Here is a 22656-nt window from a genome sequence, read left to right as displayed (position 1 = left end):
AAGTTGTTGAGGTCAAGTGTTTGTTGTAGGAGTCTAGGTGAATATAATCTAAATTAAAATTGGATTCTAAATTTTAAAAAATGTTTTTTCATTTTGCAGATCCAAAGACAATGCCAACATTGTAATAAGGTAGCCTAAACAATGGGAGAAACTGGGACATCTGGGTGGCTCAGCGGTTGAGCATCCACCTTCCACTCTGGTGGGATCCCAGAGTCTCTGCATGGGGTCCCACATCGGGCTCCCTGCATGGAGCCTGCTTCTCCCTCTGCCTCTCTCTCTATGTCTCTCATGAATAAATAAATCAAGTCTTAAAAAAAAAAAAAAGGAATGGGAGAAACTATTCACAAATCATATATCTGATAAGGATTAATATGCAGAACTCCTAAAAGTCAGCAACAACAAAAATCTGATTAAATATTGGGTAAAGGGCTTCAATAGACATTTCTACAAAGAAGATACACAAATAGCCAATAAGCCCATGAAAAAATGCTCAACATCACAATGCTTCCCAACATCACTGGGGAAATGCAAATCAAAACATGTCAAGATACCATCTCACACCCTAGAATGGCTACTGCCAAAAAGCCAGGAAAATAACATGTTGGTGAGGATGTGTAGAAATTGGAACACTTGCACATTGTTAGTGGGAATGTAAAATGGTACAGCCACTGTGGGAAACAATGTGGCAATTCCTCAAAAAATTAAAAATGAGATTGCCATATGATCCAGCAATTCCTATTTTGAGTATATATGCAAAAAAAATTGAAAACAGGGTCTCAAAGAGAGATTTGTATATCCATATTCATGACAGCATTATGCACAATAGCTAAAACTTGCAGGCAACCTAGGCACCCACTGTCAGATGGATGGATAAGCAAAATATAGTGCATACATTCAATGGAATATTATTCAACCTTAAAAAGAAAAGAAATCTTGACATATGCTACAACTGGATGAACCTTAAAAATATTATGTTAAGTGAAATAAGATAGTCACAGACAGACAAATACTGTGTGATTCCATGTACGTGAAATATTTTAGAGTAAATCAAAATCATAGACAGAAACCATAGATTGATGGTTGCCAGGGGCAAGGGGAAGTAGGTGATAGGGAGTTATGCCATGGGTATAAAGTGTCAATTTTTAAAACAAAAAGAACTATGAGATGGTGGTAATGATTGCACATGAGTACACTTAAAAATATACACTTAAAAATGGTTAAGATGTTAAGTTTTATGTTCTGTATATTTTACCACACACACAAAAAGCAATAGCATCATGGGAAAAAGAAAAAAGATTGTGTGAGTTAGAGTGTGGACCCCCGTGAGGGGGAAGAGAGGAGAGGATTGTGTACCCCCGTGAGGGTAGGAAGAAGAGCTTGACCTGATAAAGGTATCAGGTATTATTATTGATAATTGATATTATCCACATGGTGGAGAAATAAACCCATTTATTTGTCTTAGTATAGCAAATCCACATACCACAGCCTGGAAAAGATTTGAAACACAGCCCTACGAGATCTTTTGATCTTTGAATCAGTATAATGATCTAATTGAATTAATACATTTACAAAAAGTCATGCTGCTATAGTAAATTTTGATGATGCATCAGATATGAAGCCCAGACCCTGCAAGGTATCTTGCATGTGGCCCTGCCTCAAACCATTACCTTGTCATCCTTATGGCTCTAATGGGAGTGTCACTTATATCAGTTTAAAGCCCTGTGGAGTAAAGAAGTTTCTTAAAAGGCAGAGATTGTCAAAGTGTGGCCTGGGGGCTAAATCTGATCTACTCTCTGCTTTTGTAAATAAAGTTTTATTAGCATACAGTCACACTCATTTGTTTATATATTATGTATAGCTGCTTTTGCACTGTAATGGTAGAGCTGAGTATCTGCAACAGAGATCACATGACCCACAAAACCTGAAATATTTGCTATCTGATCTTTTACAGAAAATTTTAAAATGCCCACCCCTATTATAAGGGAGTAGGGAGGAAGGAAGGATAAAGGGGACAGGTTGGAGGCTCACTGTGGGGATCTTGAATGGGGAGGACAAGGTGTTTGTTCAGACTTTATCCTTCCTTCAGTGAGGAGCCACCATAGTACTAAGAAAAGACTATGACAGAAATATATTGAAAGAGAATTAATTAGTGGCTTTATTATTTTTATTATTTATTATTATTAGTGGCTTTATAAAAAATGTTGAGAAAATGAGGGCTAAAAACAAAAGGCAGGGAGCATGATTAGGAGAAACCTGCAGTTATTCAAACTGAAGTGGTTAGGGTCTGGAGCAGACACTGTTGGTTGTCTGCTACCATTCAAACTCCAATTTTCCGTGGCAGCAAGGCCCTGACTTTGTTAAGGTATCTATCCTTATGTGACCCAGAGAAAGATGATCTCATCCCTGGCTCCTGGGTAAATCCTTGCCAACAATTGGTTTCAGGGGTGGGTAAATGACCCGGTTACGGCCAATGAGACCCACAAGGTATGCTCTGCTGGGTGTGGAAAGTGGAACTACCATTGCTGTCTTGATATAAGCTTGAGTATAGAGTCAACCACCCAGTAGAGTGGGGCCAAGAGGATTGCAGAGAAATAGAGACAGAGCCATTCTACCTGTATATTTCTTGCTATTTAAGATAATCATCTTCCTATTGTTTAAGCCAATATGAACATCCTAACATAAAGGCCAAGAGAGTATCAGTAACAGAGAGTTCACAAAAGAAGTAGTTGGAACAAGGGATTTGTGAAAGAGGATTAGATCAAAATTGAAGCTCAGCTATGGGAAAAAGGGAGGAGTAAATTTGGTCCTGAGATTTTTGTTCTGGTTACTGGGAACCTAAAATCCGTGAACAGAAATGGGGAAGTGATGGGCATGGCCCACTGTCTTTGTTTTAGTGAAGTTATTGTCCTGTGAGGCTGATAGACATCCCAACAGGGGATCTGCTTTGCATATTGCTACATGACTCTACTCCAAACCTGAGAACATGAGACAAAGTTTATTTGATCCTACAGTACTGTAGCTGTGAGCAAACACTTTAGGAATGCAGTTTTATGCAATATTTTTTTTTTATTATAGGTATTTAAGTTATAATAGAAAGGATGTATTGAGAAAGGATGTATTGTCCCATAGTGGTGGTTAGATTGGAATAAAATCACTTCCTTGTAGAATTCAAATACCCATTTTTTTTCAGGGTGAGAGAGCAAAATATTTTTCTAAAATTAGAGTTCACTGAATTTATAGTAGAAAAAATACATTTAGGTATGCATAAGTAAGTGTAACTTAATTTATTTTTAAAAAATATACTAAATCCTATGTTCATCTACTTTTGAAATAATGCACAAGGAAGAGAAGATATCCAATAAACCAGTAAATGGTGGGTATGTTTTTATACTTTTATAAAGAGACAAACACATTTATTCAGACTGAATAAAGATTTGGGGTGAAAATGGGTAAAACAGTAGGAGACAGAGATGCAGTATCTTTTCATTGCATGAATCCCCCCAGCTGTCACGGTAATAGCCAGGACTGCAAGTAAAAATCACGACCTCAAGCATTGTCCTAGTTCCAAGAGGAAAATTTCAAACTCATTAATACTGCTTTAACAACATTTTCTAGACAGAAACAAAATAAAACAAAAACCAAAAAAACAAACAGGTTGATCAATGTAACAGAACAGAGTCCAGGAATAGATAAATAGATACATAGATATAGATACAGTCAACTGGTTTATTGATAAAATGACACTGCAATACAGTAAGGGAAAAGATGGTCTTTTCAATAAATGGTGTAGGGACAACTGGTTATCCATATAATTTTGTAAAAATGTACTTTAACCCCCTACCTCACATGATGTGTAAAAAAATTAATTTCAGAAGGACCGCAGACCTAAATGTGAAAAATAGTCACTATTTAGAAGAAAACATGGAAAGAGGTCTACTTGATGTTGGAGCAGGCAAAGTTTGGTTAAATGGGACCCACAAAAAAATAAAGGGAAAAATTGGTAAGTAGGACTATATAAAATCAAGGGCATTTTGTTCATCAAAAAGACCCCATTAAGAAAAAGAATAGACAACACATAACATGTGAATATATCCGACAAATGACTTATATGTAGAATTTGATAAGAATTCCTATAAATCAATGATAGACAAATCTAATTAAAAAAATGAACAAAACATTTAAAAAGACACTTCCTAAAAACGTATTGCAACATGGCTGATAAACACATAGAAAAGAGCTCAACTCCATTAGCCACCAAGGCAATGCAAATTAACACCATAATCTGATGTCTGCAGATTCACGAGAATGCCTAAAATAAAAGCAACAACATGCCAGATTTGGGTGAGAATCTGGAGCAACTGTGGTTCCCATACAGTGATATGGGGAATGCAAATTGGTACATTTCCCAACATTTCCATACCATTCCCCAAAAATTCTCTCTCATGTATGTATATACCAATGATTCTGCAACGGAACTTACCAGATATGTACTGAACAGAAATGAGTTCAAAGGTTCATCAAAGACATAGACTGCAATATCTAGAGCAGCACTAGTCAGATTAGCCCCCCATTGCCTGGAAAAACAAAAATGTGCAGGCAAACAAACGTCAGACTGCTTCTGGAGTTGTTCAATTCAGGTAGGTATCAATATGCTATGCTGGTCCAATAGTATTAAACTTTGAAACCTCTTCATTAACATGATTCATAAATTATTCAAGTGTAGTGTAGTACGGAGTTTAAGACCTTGGGCTTTAGGATGTTTGCATCCTGCAGCCGGAGCTTCCTAGACACGTGATTTTGATCAAGTTATCTAAACTTTTTTGTTCCTCCATTTCTTCATCTGTCAAGAAGAGATAGTAACAGTACTTTCCTCATAGGTTTTTTGTTTCTTTTTGGAAGACTAATTGAATCAATACACACAAAGGCATGGAAAATATTGCCGAAGTGGTACTAAATATTTTTTAAGATCTTAATACTATTTATTAAATCCTTTTATATGTTCTAGTGCTCTGATATGGCACTAGAATGGATGCAACCACAAAAATACCACATTTGGGTTAGAATCAATGAAGCACGAAAATACATGAACTAACTTTGCAAAGATTTGATAAAATAGGACTTCAGTGGTAGAGAGTATAAAAGTTGAGTTCAAACTGCTTCAATTATTTTCTGGTGCATCTGTGTTATGAAACACAGTTTCTGACCGTGTTATTTGTGTCTTTTGTTTTGTTTTAGGAAGAGGAAGAGCTATGCTCATAACGTATGTTTCAGTCTTTGTGTTTTTAAGGGCAGCGTGGATGACTCGTGTTGGGGTAATCTCTCTCTCCAAAGCCTAGCAGATACAGTAGGTGCTGAATGAATGTTCAAATAAAGAGGACAAGTTCTCACTTACAGTGTGCTCAGTTCTGTTTAGTTAGAAACCAACCAGGGTCATTGTTTTGCTATCATTTGTTTTCAATTTGACTAAAGAATAGGCAGAAATATTTAACTTGAGGTGTAAAAAGAGGAATTGCTCTATACTAGAAAATTGCTCTAAACTAGAAATTTGTTGTGAAATTACCAAGGAGTGGAGCATCTTTCTTTAAAAACAAAACACAGCTATCCAAGTGAACATTTTCCAAATTTTCCCTAAATAAGTTACATTGTCTAAGTAATTTCTACTTTATAGTAGCTCAGCATTTACTGACATGAGAGACCCAGATGAAACAAAAATGGATCAATGCCAAAATTTTAAATGTGCAAATTGAAAAAGAACAGAAATTCTAGTTAATTTTAACATAATGAAAAATTCCAAAATTATTAAGATGATCAAATTAGATCTTCAACCCAGCACAACTTTAATTAACAGTTATTTTACTTTGTAGTAAGAAAAATTAAACATTTCAGCTTTAAATTTTTTATTTTTAAAAATAAAGTTTTAATAATAAATACCAAATTAATGTCGATTTATTATTTTTTTTTAATTTATTTATTTGAGAGAGAAAGAGACAGCATGAGTGAAGGGAGAGGCAGAGGGAGAGGGCAAAGCAGACTCCCCGCTGAGCAGGGAGCCTGATGCCGGGCTCAATCCCAGGACTCCAGGATCACGACCTGAGCCAAACGCAGACACTTCACTGACTGGGCCACCCAGGCATCCCGGAAAATTAATTTTTATTTAAAAAATGGTTTTAAAGTCATCCATAATAATACCAGCCTGGTTAGATTCACAGCTCTTGAAACTTAAAATATTAAAATATTTTAATAAATTATTTCTTGGCATCCATACTATCAATACACAAACTGATTGCACCATGCTTTCTGCTAAGCACATTAGAGACCTCACTCCATTTTACCCAAGGAAACAAGCTCACTGAAGTTAAATGACATACCCAAAGTCATAGAGTTAACCAGACTGGAACTTGGGGTCTGCCTCCAGGTCCCTAAGCAACCTTTGATTCTTCTCCAAATATGCATACATTTCTCAGTACAGCTAGATTTTTTTCCCTTCCATAGTCACCCCGAAATGAAGCAAGTTTTAGAGCAGTTGTAGGTACAAACAAGGATTTGTTGTTTTTGTCTTTGGTTTTCAGTTTTCTTCTAGATGCCTGAATCATTTTAATCCAGTTTTAAAGTCCTCGAGCCTCTTCAGTGTCCTAGAAAAAGACCATTTTGTTTGGTCTCATATATGTTAGCATTTATAACTTATTTCAAGCTTGCTAAGAGACGTGGTTTACAGATAAAGACTGTTGAGAGTCATTTGTTGTTGCTGATATCAGCTTTTTTATTATTCAGGCTTGACGTGGCATTTTCTTCAATTCTCACGGCAAAAACAGTTCTTCTAATCAGTTTCAGTTATGTAAATTTTGTTGTCTATTGAGTAACTTCTCCGTGATCTTGCTTTTTTTTTTTTTTCTTTCATTTTTCACAACTGCAGAGAATTGAGGTGAAACAGATTTTGTGGTTTGTCAAAGATGGGATGCTTGACCTTTGGGCAGACAGCAAAGCTTCCCATGGAGAAGCCACGCCTAAGTTTGGAAGATTTTGATAGCCACCAATAAGCCCCCCAAAACTTTCACCTTGCCGTTATGCAAAAACTTTACTTGGGGTAAAACTCAGTTCTCAGAGTGAATACATATGTTGGGATCATTCTTGCAAGTTTCCCCAAGGTCCAAATGTTGTAGTTATTTCATATCTATGGAAGCATATCTCCTGTCTATAGTACCATAAACAATGGGTTAATTTGGTCTGTTCATTCTTTATAATAGTATCATATATTATCATGTGGATCCAAATCCACAGCTGCTTACATCAGAGCCCATAAATAAATTGATTGTGCTTCACCATACTCGAGGCTGTACTGGTAGTGAAATAATTGAAAATTAGGGAAAACGCAAATGAAAAAAAAAAAAATTCAGTCCAGCTGGGTTCAAGTCCAGCTGGGTTGAATTTAGTTGGTTAAACTCCTTCGCCACTGATGTTTATATTTGGTTTTATACATTAATGAGTTATCATTTCCTTACAAGTATGTAAAAATTCCTGGAAGGCAAATAATTGAGTACAGACTTTAAAAATTATAATTTATTTGGAATACGTAATATGTTCACATGATTTAAAAGTCAAAAGGTCCTACCAGTACAATTCTCCCACTAGGAACCCAATCTGCCACTCCAAAAGCAACCAGTCTTAATAGCTTCTTATGCATCCTTTCAGATATAAATTTTTTGAATATACAAGTAATTGTGTATCTACATTTTTTCCCTTTTTTAAAAGATTTTATTTATTTATTCATGAGACACACACACACACACACACAGAGAAAGAGAGAGAGGGGCAGTGACACAGGCAGAGGGAGAAGCAGGCTCCATGTAGGGAGCCCAGTGTGGGACTCGATCCCGGGGTCTCCAGGATCACGCCGTGGGTGGAAGGTGGTGTTAAACCGCTGAGCCAACCGGGCTGCCCCATTTTTTTCCTTTTTAAAAAATGCAAAATTTGTATCTGGAAGGATACATAGAGTTACATAATATACAAAATACTAATTAACTATCTGTGCAATACATAATTAATATAATATACAAAGCAAGCATACTGTACCCTCCTTTTGTATTAAACAACATTAAATGTATCTCAAAGACCTGTTTCATATCAGTACAGAAAGAACTTCCTTATCTGTTTATGTGGCTGTCTAATATAGCATTTTCTTGTTTGGATTGTGCCACCCCATTTATTTAACCAGTTCCCTCTTGATGGACATTTGGGTTATTTCCAGTGTTTTGCTATTATAAACAATGCTGTAATCCTCACACATATATCATTTTTCACATATGAGAATGTAACTATAGGGTAAATTTCTGTAAGTGAAAATCCTAGGTCATATATAATTCTGATAGATATTGCCAAATTACCCTTTTCAGAGGTTGTACCAATTTACATTCTCACTAAAATGTCAGGGATCACAAATTTTCTATCATTAAATTTATCTCATATGCAAAAAAAATAAAAAATAAAAATTAAAAAATTAAAAAAGAAGCTGCTCTCCATATGCTATGGCCTGGATGTCTGTGTGCCCCCAAATTCACATGCTGAAATCCTACCCCTAAAGATGATGGGGACTTTGGAAGGTTCTTAGGTCATGAGGATGAAGCTCACATGAATGGGATTAGTGTTCCTATGAAAGAGACCCCACAGAGGTCCCGTGCACCTTTTACCGTGAGGGGACAGCTAGAAGGTGCCAGTTACAAACCAGGAGGAAGATCCTGATCATAATACAACCAACCATGTGGGCTCCCCAGAAAGGTCAGAAATAAATTTGTTGTTTATAAGCCACCTGCTCTGTGGTATTTTGTTGTAGTAGCCTTAACAGACTAAAAACACATCATCAGTGGTAGCATCTTCTCCATTCTCCAGTGTCCAAGTTGAATGTGGCCTCATTGATGAGCTTCCTAGCACCTGGGATTTCCTCCATCCCTGACTTTATAACATTTGCTGGCCTCTCTTCTCACTGTCCGGAGACAGTTCCTTAAAGTCTCATATTTTCTAGCACTTGAATTATTAGTTAATTCTTCTTGAATTTATATATCATGTCTTCAGTTGGATGGTAAGCTCCAGAGGAGCATCAGCCACATTTAATATCTTTGACTCCTCTGCAATGCTTTGTGAATGCCTGGCCTATAGAAGTTGTCCAATGAGGAACTGAGATGCAGTGAGATGTTGGTAGTGGAATTGTGGAAAATGTCAGTGGAATTTCAAGTATGAAAGTGCTACTTTTTGTGTCTCAGCACTGGCATGGACTGGGGAAGGGAAATCAACTCTTAGGCTACAAAGAAGGGAAGCAGAGGTAGGGAGAAATACATGAGGGAAAACCAGATTAGTATGTTGAGATTTGCCATTACCCTACCACAGAGCCTTCTTCTGGTAAACCCATTTGCTTCTTGAGAACTGTCCTCCTCCAAAATACAGGCATTTGGGACACCATCCTAACTCGGTGTCACCACCATTATAGTCATCCCTAGTGGACTCAGAGCACCAAATCTGCGAGTGTGTGATCCAATCTGAGAGTGTAGTCTCCAGTCCAGAGATTATGCAGGATTAGAGATTTGCTTCCTTTTACCTCCCCTTGAACCAGAATGCTGCTGCCTATTATCTTAGGCCTAACCTTGTAGTGGGTGTCCCTTCAGCAGGTCATAGGGTCTTAACATTTCTGACCTCCCCTTCCCATCTGGATCATCCCCTGGTTTGCCATCTGACGTGAGGGACTGAATTCTGAGGCCTGGGTGTGACCTCACTCCACTCCCATCTCCCTAGCTTTGACTATCCTTTTCTGCAAGAGATCTGAAGAGGCCACACTGACTGGTGTGCAAGTCAGGAAGGAATCTGTTTACTGGTTTCTTTGAATGGATATGGATATTCTAAACTGCCTGTCCATCCAATTCCACTTTTCTATATGATAGGATCCGCAATACTCTCATAAATCTGGAAAACGGAGCCAAATAATGATAGCTTAATTAAGAAATCAAGAAGTATCCATTTCAGCCAATTTGGCCACTTACTCTCTATTGAAAATTACATCATAGTCTTATATACATTACTTTTAAATGGCCATTTTATATTTTTCATTTGAAGGAAAAGACATAAGTTAATAATCAGCAAGAATTACAATAAAAACTGCTACTTGGTATATCTCATCATGAGCCGATGCTATTTAATGAGAGAATATATGTAATCCCAGTGTCTAGCACGGAGTACATGTCGATTGATGGTAATTACCACAACTATTGATGATAAAACCCCACCACTAACAACTGTTTCAATTTCTTCAAATCTTAATTTCTTTTAAAATATAAATAATTCTGGAAATATTTAAATTTTAATAGGGGTAAGTTGGTTTATTACATTAATTTCCTTTAAATTCTGGGGACCCGGGCCAGGGAAAAATTATAAAAACGGAATGTATCTGTCTTGACAAACGTGATCAGTAACAGCAACAGTGCAAAAGTTAATTTTGAATTCTAATTTTTAAAATAGTAATCTATATGTTTTCTAAAATAGATAAAAATATATTTGACCCACTTGCAGCAGATAGTTGCATGCTTATAAAAAGGACTGGAGTAAAACTTTAATGAAAGCCTATAGTTCATTTTCAGGCCTATTTTCCTATAATATGAGCCCCCTGCCCTTCATTGTCACAAAATTCCAGCCAGAACCTTGGCCACTATAGCCAGCCAGGAAGACTGGTCATAAAGCTGAGATGTCCCACCACCCAGCACCCACTTAGCTGGCATAAATATCATGTCATCATCATTTCTACAGAGATACTGATATTATTTCTTTAAAAACATCTAGCATCCAACATACAGTCTTAGGAATAGTCATCGTCCTCATCTTTTGAGAGTGTCTGATTCAGAGAAATGATCACAAGTCTCTTTAAAGTGAGCTTAATGACTCAGCAACTGAGAGACCAACACTTCTTTGAATGACAAGTGTTGTCATGTTTGACTTCAAACTAGAAATTTTTATGGCCCCACCCTAGACCAGGCCTCAAGCCTCTCCTTGATTTCATGTTCGATGTCTCACTTCCTTTTCAGAATGTGAATTCTGGAATACATCCAGCTTTATAGGCGCTAGGTTGCATATCCACGTTTACTGATCTGAGAAGAGTGATCTGTGAGGAAAGCCCCTTTGTTTCCTTAGAGCTGTTTTGGGGACCACTCCTTCTCTCTCACCCTCCCTCCTGCAGATCTTCAATTTGTACAACACAATTTTGACTCTTTTCTTGATATTGTCCTCAAAGAAACTACAGAGTAAGAGAGAATGAAAGTTTTCAATGCGTTCTTTTGAAAAAACTACTTTTTTTTTTTTTTTGTATTTTTTCATTGCACAGAACTAAGAGTAGGCTGCATAAACAGCAGCCATGAAGTGAAGAACTAGGAAGATAGCTGAGATATCCCCCATAACTTTTCCCACCGGGACATTAAACTGGCTGTGGTTTTATGAGGCCTAGAAAACAAGACAATGGACATGGTGGTGCACCAAGGAACAAAATAAATAAAAATATTTTATTAAATTAATGCAGATGTAAACAATGACAATTAAAATGTAGAACTAAGTATCATTTCTGCCTATGTCATTTAGAGTAAAACACAAGACAAGAGGATAAAGTGCCTGACAAATTCAACACCACAAAGAGGAATGGAGTAAGCTCAGTCAGAATCCTTCCTTGTACTTCACAAAGAATGTTGTCATGCAAACGAGGGACACCGTACAAACGAACATGTACAAAAGGTAACAATGAGTTCTGTTAGAGACTCTGTTTCTTCAGCTTTGCTATGTGGCAAAATGAAGGTTTTCTTTGTCGATAATCCAGGTAAATGGCCAAGAGAGAAGGAAGACACAGGACCTCCTGGGAGGCACATGAACCTCAAAGCCTTTGAAAAGCAACGTCTTAGATCTATGTAGTGATGAGAACTGGTGGGACTCAGAGGTTCAGGCACAGCTCATGACCTTTTTTAAGCACAGGTGAGAGTCAAGGTACACTACTGGAATTTCCAAAAACAAACAAACAAAAAAACACCCATGTAATTTCACAACTGCAATATCAAAATCTAGTTTTCACTCAAGAGAAAACAGATAGGAAAAAAAACACAAGTTCCATACAGGATTCTGTCGAACAGAATTGGTAATAAGTCAGTCGTTAGGACTAGGTTGAGCCAGTGTACCCTGGAGAACCCAAGGGTCTCACTTTGAGAAACACAAAATAAACCAAATCCAAACTCAGTCATGGAGCAAGCACTCAACAAATGCTGGTTGTTCAAATGTCAATGAAGCACATACTTAGTATGTAGTAAGTCTTATAAAAGTAATAACAGGCTATGGAAAAGCTAATCTAGAAATAAATAAGACCCAGTGCCTGACTTCTGGGAACTTCACATTTGTTCCAACGGCACCATAAGAAGTAATATATTAAATAAGAATAGCCAAGTGCACAGCAGGTGAATAGTGTGTTACCATTTATGCAAAAAAGAGGAAGAAATAAAAAATATATTTTTATATGTATTTCTACATACATTCCTAGAATATCTTTAGAAGACTATAAGAACAAAAGGCAAGAGTTGGTTGCTTCTGGAAAGAAAAACCAGGTATCTAGGAGGATGGAATGGGGACTTTTTAATGTCTCCTCTTGGACTTTCTGAATTTTGAATCATGGAAAGGTATGAATTCATACTTCAATTGCACTTATATATATAAAAAAAAAGAAAGAACCACTGAGCAATACCAACACCATATACATAAATGTCATTGCATGGCAAAGGCAAATAAATCAGATGTAAATATAATAATATTTTGAAAAGGCATTCGAGAGCTACTTTCCACAATTTTTTAAAAACACTGACTTATCTCCTAAACTAAAATCACTTTGATTAAAATGTATTTTCGACTTGCAAGGAACACACTGACGAGACGCCCTGGGGGGTATGCCCCCCGCCCTTTGGGAGCCTTTCTAGACTCTCCTCTTCATGCCATCATTCTCCTCCAACACCTTATACTATGACACTGCACTATACTGAAATGATGAATTCTCTTATCAGTCTCCCCCATGATACTGCGAGCTCCTGGGGAGAGAGGTACTTTGTCTTGCTTAGTCACCACCTGGCATAGAGACATGGCTGCTTCCTAAATGTTTGCTGAATGAATGAATTTCTTAAAAGACAGCTCTAGGGGATCCCTGGGTGGCTCAGCGGTTTGGCGCCTGCCTTTGGCCCAGGGCGCGATCCTGGAGTCCCGGGATCGAGTCCCACGTCAGGCTCCCGGCATGGAGCCTGCTTCTCCCTCCTCCTGTGTCTCTGCCTCTCTCTCTCTATGTCTATCATAAATAAATAAATAAATCTTTAAAAAAAAAAAAAAAAGACAGCTCTAGGCTGTATTCTAAAGGCGGGGGGCGGGGTACAGTTGTGGACATCCAGGGTCTGCTATTTACTCTCTCAGGCAAGTTACTCGATCTCTTCGCGCTCTCCACTGTGAAATGGTACGGTAAGAGTTCCTACCACAACACAGTTGTCCTAGGCATTAAATGAGATTCTGTGTAGGATCCCACACAGTGGTTTACACTGATATTTAAAATGGAACAGATACTGCAGTAACATATATTACCTTCAGGTCTGAGAAGATAATTAGGGTCAACCAAAGTACTGGAGGGTTAAATAAGGCAACGAATATCCTATAGAAATCATGGGTCTGTTCTCCTTGTTTCCCATGTCCTGGCGTCTGTGGAGGATACCAAACACCTTATAAATACTACACGTTTTATTGAACACACACAACTCACTAAGCAGTAAATGTAGTTTTGTGACAAAATTTTAACTTCTACTACAATGTGTCTTCCAAAGAAATCACTCACAACCACACTCACACGACAAGACTCCAAAGACTCAAAATAAATAGAAATAACATCCTTAAATACTGTTGCAACACTGGGACCTTCAGTCACACAGATGACAAATAGAGACGTTGAGCGAAGGCAAAGTGCACTTCTGCAGGAACTGACACATTAAATCAGGGAATCGCAACTTGTTTTCCTAGGATGAGCGATGGACGGTTCATGGGGAGGTTCCTCTTCCAGAAGTGTCCTTCCTTTCTTTTGTAGGTGCCTGTGATTCTCCCAGTCGTTTTGAAGTGCCAAAGTCTCCTTGCAGGCTACCTCCTCTACTCTTTATTACTTTGTTCTCCTCCTCTTCTCTCCCACCTTCCACTGGTCACCACTTGGGCCTTCTGAGCCCTATGTTGCCTGCAGCTTGCCTGGCCCTCTGCACTGCTCTGGTCATGAGTAGCTCTGCTGAACTCAAACCACAGGCCGAGAATCCCTGCTTTAAGATCAGGAGTTTCCATGCTGGATTATGTCTCTTCAAATTGTATATCTAGAGAACAATAATGACAAACATAACTCATATTTCCTAGATGATATAATAAGTTTATATTATTAAATTTACACAATTATCTTTATATAATAAAGGAGGACCAACCACCTGGCTTGCCCATGTTTGTTCTGGCTTTGAAAACTGAGACTCTCATATCCTGAAAAACCCCTTAATTCCGGTCAAATGTAGAGAAGTGGTTGGTCACCCCTAGGACACTCCAAACAACATTCATTACTTAGTTTTACAAAACAGTTGAGTGGATCGGGCTCCCTGCATGGAGCCTGCTTCTCCCTCTGCCTGTGTCTCTGCCTCTCTCTCTCTCTCTCTCTCTCTCTGTGTCTCTCATGAATAAATAAATAAAAGCTTAAAAAAAAAAAAAAAAGGCAGCACAAAACAGTTGAGTGGAATTGACCACATAATGAAACCTGCTTGAGCTCATTCAAATTAATTAGATCACTTTAAATTAGCACTGGTTGTGAAGTTTGGTTTCTAACAGCATTAAAAAGAATTAGAAATCTTAACATAACTTTCTTCTTAGTTCAATTAGCTGGGTGAGGTCTTTCTGACCTTTTATAAATGTAGACATTGGTGGTGAAATTAATTTAAGTGGATAGGTTAAAAGTAAGGTTCTATGGTCAGGCTAGTGGGCTCCAAAGCCTGATTTTTATCAGGCATGTGTTCTTGGGCAATTTGATGTATTTTCCTGACCCTCTGTTTTCTCTAGTATAACATGGGAAATATCCTAGTATTTATCTCTTTGATTTGGTGGGGAGATTAACCTAGGCACTGCATATGAAGCAGCTAACACAGTGCCTGCTACTCACGTTTTATCTATCTACCTATCACTCACCCATGTAAGTCAATGTGTTCCCCTTTTGCAGGGAGGTGTTAGATGCTGAGCTATAAATCTAGCAGACAGAAGCTGCCTCCTCTCCCCATCCTCAAAGCTCTCAGGATGCTACACTCCAGGCCATCTCTAAATCTCCTCGGGCTATGGGAGGAGTTCTCATCTTACAGTTGTGAGGCAGTTCTAACAGCCAGCATTCCTTAAAGTGAGAAGAGTTTATGGCTGGTAAGTTATAACTAACTTTTTGTTTCTTTTTCTTTCAAATTCCTAACCCCTGCTAATATTCTCACCATTTCGTTTCTTTGAGTTCCTATCTCGGGTGCAACATTTTTCCACATCCATCATTCTCCCTTGAGGGGGGAAAAAAAAAGGTCATTTTTATTCCCATGTAAAACAACTCTACATCCATCCCACATAGTGACTCAGTTTAAATTCCAAGTTCCTATGAAACATTTTTAACCCTCTAGGAAATCTGGTTAGATTTCTGAATTAATTACATGGGTTCCAACCCCTTAGGTCAATTCAATAGTTTAGGGCATATGCTTTTGCTCCTAGGTTTTATTTTATTTTTATGTTTATTTATTTTTTTAGTAATCTCTACACCCAATGTAGGGCTCGAAGCCACGACCACAAGATCAAGAGTCACATGCTATTCTGACTGAGCCAGCCAGGTGTCCCACTCTGAGATTTTCTTTAGGAGTATACACCTGTATTCTCCATTCTTCCCTCAGAGATAGACCATATCCTCAGAGATAGTACCAGTATTCTGAGGTACTATATTATACATTAGTTTTCTAGCCATTCATAATGCCAACTAATTATTTTTCATGGGAAAATACTCAAAATGCAAGTTGGCAACAGTCATGTCCTTGGACAAATCAACTCCATCTCAGGATCATCATATCATTGAAAACTGATCCTTCTCTTCTAGCTAATAGTCTCAGTTCTGTTAAATACCTGTTCTTTAGAAAAAGCTGACCTCCACTCAACCACATGGCTTTTCCAGATCCACCATCTTCTTACGGGGCTGTGGGGAACTTTTCAACCACTGCTGGAATTCCCTTCCATCTTCTACTTCCCTCTTTGATCTCAGATAACTCTACACACACAATCATCTTTGGATCCCCTGGTTAGATTTCTCAAAGTATTGGGGAAATGTCTACTTTGAATCATCTCAGAATGGGAGGAAATTATTTGAATAGACTCATTTTCCTGGATTTTAATTGTTCCCATGGGCAAAGAGAGAGGTAAATACATGCAAATTATTTTGAAAACTACATAGCACCCTCAGCCAGAAGTCTTGTAAAATACTCTATGGTAAAAGCATCACTGCTCTACAGGAAAAAAAAAAGAATCTATTTTTTATTCCTTAGGGTGCCTGGAAACCAGCTCAATATAACAATGCAACTAATAGTGCAAGATTCACATTCAACTGACACTGACAGGTGTTTTAGCTTTTCCTCCCCTATTCTAAGTGTGTGGTTATTTGCATGATGGAAAGAAACGGTGTAATGCTTGGTCTTCTTCACCTTATGTACACACCCATTCTTCCACCTCTCACCCACATACACATGATCTTCACCGAGCAACCCTGCTCAGCTTCACTGTCATTGCTAGTCAACAGTGGAATGTCTTTGCCACCTTGCAAATCAATTCAAGGTTTCCCCGCAGCCATGTTCCAACTGTCATCTCCTTAGAAATGCTACTACAAGTGTTCACTGCCACTTTCCAACATAAGCGATGCTGTACAATAATGAAATGAACAGGATGGAGAAGAAGATAATCCACAGTTTCACATGGTAGCATAACTGAAACCCACTTTGCATAATTGAAAGTTGACCCAGGAAGGGAATGCTAATAGGAAGGCAGCATTTTATACATCAGTGTTTCCTGGCTGGGCCACCACTAGCATTTTGGGTAGGAGAGCTCCCTGAGACATGGGACATTACAGAATATTGAGCATCCCTGGCTCTGCCTATAAGTGCCAAATTGACAACAGTGGCACTCCTGTACATTTCCCCACATGCCCAATGGAGACCATTGCAATAAAGAAAATACCATGTTTTTTTAGACAGAAAGTGACTGCCAGGACTACACCAAGAAGCAACAGGAAAGGTCCCAGAATCATGAAATGAGTCCTCTCACTTGCTGGAACGGGCAGTCGTTCTGAAAAACAAAAGGAAATAAAAAGAAATGAAAGGTGAGATTTTGATGGGAAGGGGACAGAGAATAATCATCCTTGAAGTTTAATTTAGGCTAGCTTTGGGTTACAAAAAGTTCCCGGCCAGCGAGCGGCTGGAGTGGTGAGATACTTCTGATAGGAAAATGGGAACAGCGTAGAAGAGTGACACAGCTCAGGCTTTGGGCAGATGGGCCACTCACTAACTTTGGTCTCTCAGGCAAATCTTCTAACTGGCCTACAAAATGGAAATGATAATAAATTGATCGTGCTTACCACAGGTAGTTGCTGCTCAGTCCTAAATGAGAGGTCCAATGATCTCCCTGGCATTCTTTAATATAGAAGCTAGCAGTCTACTGTAAAGATGGCACATGAAGGCCAACTGGCACTGCCAAGAATTTCTACCTCTTCGTATACATGGCCATGATTGAGGGTCATCGCTCACTATCTTCTCTTTCCCAGTTTGAACATCTTGGACATCTGATCATTGGTACTTCTCGGCAATCTGTCTTGGCTCCGTGCGGGAAGAATGGCACGAAGATGCTCAGAGACTGCTAACTCCCACCTCTCTCCATTGGTCCTGATCCCTGACTACCTCGTTCAAGCTCTGAAGTAAAAACAGTGGTCAACCGCCCATCCACTAGCAGTTTACAGCTTACAAAGCCCATTTATATTCTTTTTATTTCAATCTCAGAATAAGTTCAGTTAGGTATGCAAAATATTTTTTTAAAAATCCGAGGTTATAGATGAGGAAACAGACCCCAAGCAATTAGGTGAATTACTAAGTCTTCCCACAAATAATTTGTCATAAAACAACTTTTAAGTGGCAGGAACCCACAAATGCAGCCCCTACTGAAGTGACTCACAACCCAGTGAGAACATCTCTAAGTTTCTAAATGTTTTTTCACTCTTTTCATTCATGGGACCATCTTGTATTGCTTTTCCTTGCCACCCGATTTCTATTCTTTTTTTTTTTTTAAGATTATTTATTTATTCATTCATGAGAGACACAGAGAGAGAAGAAGACATAGGCAGAGGGAGAAGCAGGCTCCCTGTGGGGAGCCCGATGTGGGACTCGATCCTGGACCTGGGGATCACACCCTGAGCCGAAGGCAGATACTCAACCATTCATTGAGCCACCCAGGCATCCCTCCACCCACTTTCTCAGTTGTTTTTTCTGAAGCATCTGAAGCTTTACTGGCAACATCATTGAGAAGTGCTTCTCAGAACACCTCTGTTGTGTTAACATCATGCTCTCCTGCCTTACTTTCTCTAAAGGTCTCAGCCTCTCATCACTCTGTATCCCACCTTACCCACTCTGGTAGGGTAGTAAGAAAAACAATAATTGAGTCTATGCAGGGAAGAGTCTCAAATCATTTTCATACACTGTAGCTCACTGGCGCCTATAATAACCTTGCCTGGTAGGTTATAACTGTTATAACTAGGGAAAATGAAGCACTCAGAAGCTGAGTGGCTTATGCAGAGACCAGAGCCTTCCATCTTACACACTAAATTGACTGCTTTGCGTTGAAATGTCACAGTCTATCTTGGGGGTACAGTTGACAGACGGGGACAATGGATCTTTCCTATTTAGAGTAAGATAGAAAAGTATGTTCTATTCGCTTGCTACCCCAGAAACCCTGGAAAGAAAGGAGCAGCTCTGATGTGCTCGGATCTGGATTCCTGAAACACTGCCTGAGCTGTCTTCCTATGGGGTACTCCCCCAGGTCCCCCCCGCCACAAAAGCATTTCCTACATGGGATAGGATTGCCTTATCTGTTTATCTGTTTCCTGGAGAATGTCAACAGTGTCTAACTCTTCTATGAGCCCCTGATGCCTGGCACATAGGGCATATCCAGTAAAATATTTGCTGAATGTTTATTAAACAGCAATAGGACTTGGATGAATGGGGATAAGGAATCATTTTGTAAATACAGTGTCATTCATGCATTCACTTATTTAACAAACGATGGATGCCTAGAATGAACATGCATCATGCTAGAGTCCAGGGAACAGCAGTAGGCACATTTGTATTGAGGCATTCAGAATATTACCTGGGATGACCAACTCGGCAGTATTGTTTTCCTCAGGACCTGATCTTTGAAAAGTGCAGTAGAAAATCTCATTAGCTGTTGCATTGATGTTCAGCGTGCTGGTCACATTGAAAAGCTTCTCTTCCCTATTGGAATTAGTGATGGTGGTTTTGCCACTCAGGACTCGGTGGTCACTGCTTGTCCAGATGACTTCAGCCTCAGGGTAACCCTCAGCCTGACACATTAGTTCATGTTCAGAGGTGACAGGATCCACAGAAATTCTTTGGCTGATGTTGCGGTACGGGGCTAGATCATGAGCAAAAAGAGGTCAGGGCTTTCATTTAGGACAAAATTAGGCATGTGGCTTGGTGTCGTCTACATTAGGAAAAGTATCAATTCAGGTGGGTTCTCAAGAGAAATAAGCTGATGTTCAGAAGTCTCAGCAGTGAGGAACCTCTATTCTGCTTCAACTCGCCCATTCATAGTTGGGCTACATTTGAGCTCAAAGGAACAATTACCTACCTTGCTATGAAAACCATATTGCTATTTTTATCAAGCTCCAAGTACAAACACATAGGTTAAAGAGAATTGTCATCTCTAAACCAATAGTCTTTCTATCCAAATACAAAATATGTCTGCCATTTGTTCAAGTCTCTGTATCTTTCTCCTAAAGCTTTATAGTTTTTACATAGGGCTAACCCATTTCTTCTTAAATTTATTCCTGGATATTTTCTTTTTGTTATTGTAATGCTGTTTTTGTAACATGAACCTTTCCAGCTGGCCAGCACAGTTTCCTTAGACTTTATTTAATAATCAGAAAAGCTGATTTTCACATGCCATTCACTTTTTCAACTATGGGTCAATCAATGATCAGAAATTCGGTATGAAAAGGGTATGAAGTATAGTATCATTGTAAAAACTGATACGTGTTCCTGGATAATACTATTTAAAGTTTAAGTTTATTTTTTACTTCAGAATAGTTTTAAGATTTCCAGATAAGTGGCAAAGATAGTACAGAGTCCCCACATACCTATCACCCAATTACTTTCTATTAACATCAGAGTTAATCATCAGTAGAATATGATGTTAATAATACATCTATTAACATCATGTTAACTTTCTGTTAACATCTTCTATTACCATGGTGCATTTGTCATACTAAGGAACCAATGTTTATATAGTACTATTAACTGTACTTTGCTCACACTTTGCTCCATTTCACTTGTTTTTCCCTAATGTCCTTTTTTCTATTCCAGGATCTCATCTAGAATACCACATTATAATACTTACTTTTTGAACTTTTTATACTGGCTATTTGAATAAATCATTTAAATAATTATTATACTTAAGAAAGAAAGTTTGAATTTTATTTTATTTTTTTTAATTTTTATTTATTTATGATAGTCACACACAGAGAGAGAGAGAGAGGCAGAGACATAGGCAGAGGGAGAAGCAGGCTCCATGCACCGGGAGCCCGACGTGGGATTCGATCCCAGGTCTCCAGGATCGCGCCCTGGGCCAAAGGCAGGTGCTAAACCACTGCGCCACCCAGGGATCCCCAAGAGAGTTTGAATTTTAGATCATCAATTAGAATTTAACTCTTTGGTTTGGGCCCTTTTAGGATTAAGATACCACATGTACTACTTTAGTAGATTATTTAGTGCATTTACATCACCTAAGATCTTTATTCATTTTATTCATTACATGCATGGTAACATGTCGTTCTTCTCTTGGTATAATCTTTATTTCACTCACAGAGACTTAATACGAAACAGCCAGAAGTAAACAAAACTGAAATAATGATGTGATGTTTTTATGCTTGCAAGTCAATGAAATGGCCAACAGAAACAGTAGAAATCAACATGATTATAATTTCAAAACACGTGAACCATGAGGACTTGAGTCCTCAACCTTGTATCTGTTATGTTTAAGAATCTTTTTAAAAAATATGATTATACTTCCTGAAACAATATTACCATGATAGGGTCTAGTTTACATAGTACAGAACTTGATTTCTGGGCCATTTAGTTTTCAAGACTAAAATCACAGGTAATAGTAAAGTATTAAAGGTCAAATATTTGTTTTACTCTTGTAACTTTTAATGGAATGATAAAGGATAACGTTGCTTTATCCCTAAGCATGTGTATAAATGTGGTCTGCCCCTCAGAGCCTAATAAAATGAGTGGAATGGTTCTACTCATTGACCAGATATCCACTGGTCAATGAGTAGAACCATTCCACTCTTTAGTAGGGTACATGTATTGGGGTACAGGAAGCAAAAAATTAGAACTTCCATTTAAATATATTTTAATTGTAATAGTTAAGAAATAATCTAAGCTTCATAAACTTTACTATTGGACACTGGGCCTCATTTTTTTTTAAGATTTTATTTATTTATTCATGAGAGATAGAGAGAGAGAGAGTGAGGCAGAGACACAGGCAGAGGGAGAAGCCAAGCTCCATGCAGGGAGCCCGAAATGGGACTCGATCCCAGGTCTCCAGAATCATCCCCTGGGCTGAAGGCGGCGCTAAACCGCTAAACCACCCGGGCTGCCCTGGGCCTCACTTTTTATGCCGCATGAGGGTCTTAATGGGAAGAAGGAAATTTTATAAGACCAAAGGGAAAACAGTGATTCCTTTGGGCTTATTACAGATTTCCAGATTCTCTTATCTAATTTTAACTAGACTAACCTGCTCACAAAATGAACAAAAAAGTAAAAATTTTCCCATAAAGAAACTGAGGATGAATACTAATACTTCAAGCACAAAACACAAGGAAGTGGCAGGAGGGACACTTTTTACATCTTTATGACACTTTATGAAGTTAAAACAAGAAGTACATAATTGGACCTGATAAGGTGGTGGTTTAAAAACCCTCAAGATTTTACATAATGCTGCTATAGACATTGGGGTGCATGTGTCCCTCTGAATTAGTATTTTTATATTCTTTGGGGAAGTATCTAGTAGTGCAATTCCTGGATCTTTTTTTAACTTTTTGAGGAACCTCCATAGTATTTTCCTACAACAGCCAAATTATGGAAACAGCCCATTTATCCATCAACTGATGAATGGATAAAGAAAATGTGGTATGTATGTGTATACACACACACATACATACACACACACACGAATATTACTCAGCCATAAAAAAGAATGAACTCTTTTTTATTTGCAAGATGTGGATGGAGCTAGAGAGTACAATATTAATAT

At 38.3% G+C, this 22656-nt stretch overlaps 1 protein-coding gene and 1 long non-coding RNA gene across 16 annotated transcripts in view; one reads left to right on the top strand and one right to left on the bottom strand.

Annotated features, from left to right (window-relative positions):
• LOC144320702 (uncharacterized) overlaps positions 1-21612 on the top strand; it is a 50406-nt gene extending 28794 nt beyond the window's left edge. For 3 of the 7 annotated variants that reach the window (XR_013386319.1, XR_013386320.1, XR_013386311.1), the window contains 4 exons: positions 100-11757; positions 15269-15459; positions 17306-17434; positions 17876-21612. This is a non-coding gene — a long non-coding RNA (uncharacterized LOC144320702). The remainder of the gene's footprint in view (positions 1-99; positions 11758-15268; positions 15460-17305; positions 17435-17875) is intronic. The other 4 variants (XR_013386329.1, XR_013386330.1, XR_013386318.1 and 1 more) reach the window with 3 other exon arrangements.
• The window catches only part of CD274 (CD274 molecule), a 145098-nt gene continuing 133955 nt past the window's right edge, over positions 11514-22656 (bottom strand). For 8 of the 9 annotated variants that reach the window (XM_077909416.1, XM_077909465.1, XM_077909448.1 and 5 more), the window contains 4 exons: positions 19468-19752; positions 17293-17400; positions 15525-15584; positions 11514-14387 (listed from right to left, as the gene is read on the bottom strand). In XM_077909416.1, the coding sequence (XP_077765542.1) occupies positions 14365-14387; positions 15525-15584; positions 17293-17400; positions 19468-19752 (476 nt within the window). In that variant the 3' untranslated portion in view covers positions 11514-14364. The remainder of the gene's footprint in view (positions 14388-15524; positions 15585-17292; positions 17401-19467; positions 19753-22656) is intronic. The other variant, XM_077909472.1, reaches the window with a different exon arrangement.

This window comes from Canis aureus, chromosome 1 (assembly GCF_053574225.1).
Source record: "Canis aureus isolate CA01 chromosome 1, VMU_Caureus_v.1.0, whole genome shotgun sequence".
Classification (NCBI taxonomy): domain Eukaryota; kingdom Metazoa; phylum Chordata; class Mammalia; order Carnivora; family Canidae; genus Canis; species Canis aureus.
The sequence above is the reverse complement of the archived record's forward strand: the minus strand, read 5'-3'. Positions and strand labels throughout refer to the sequence as shown.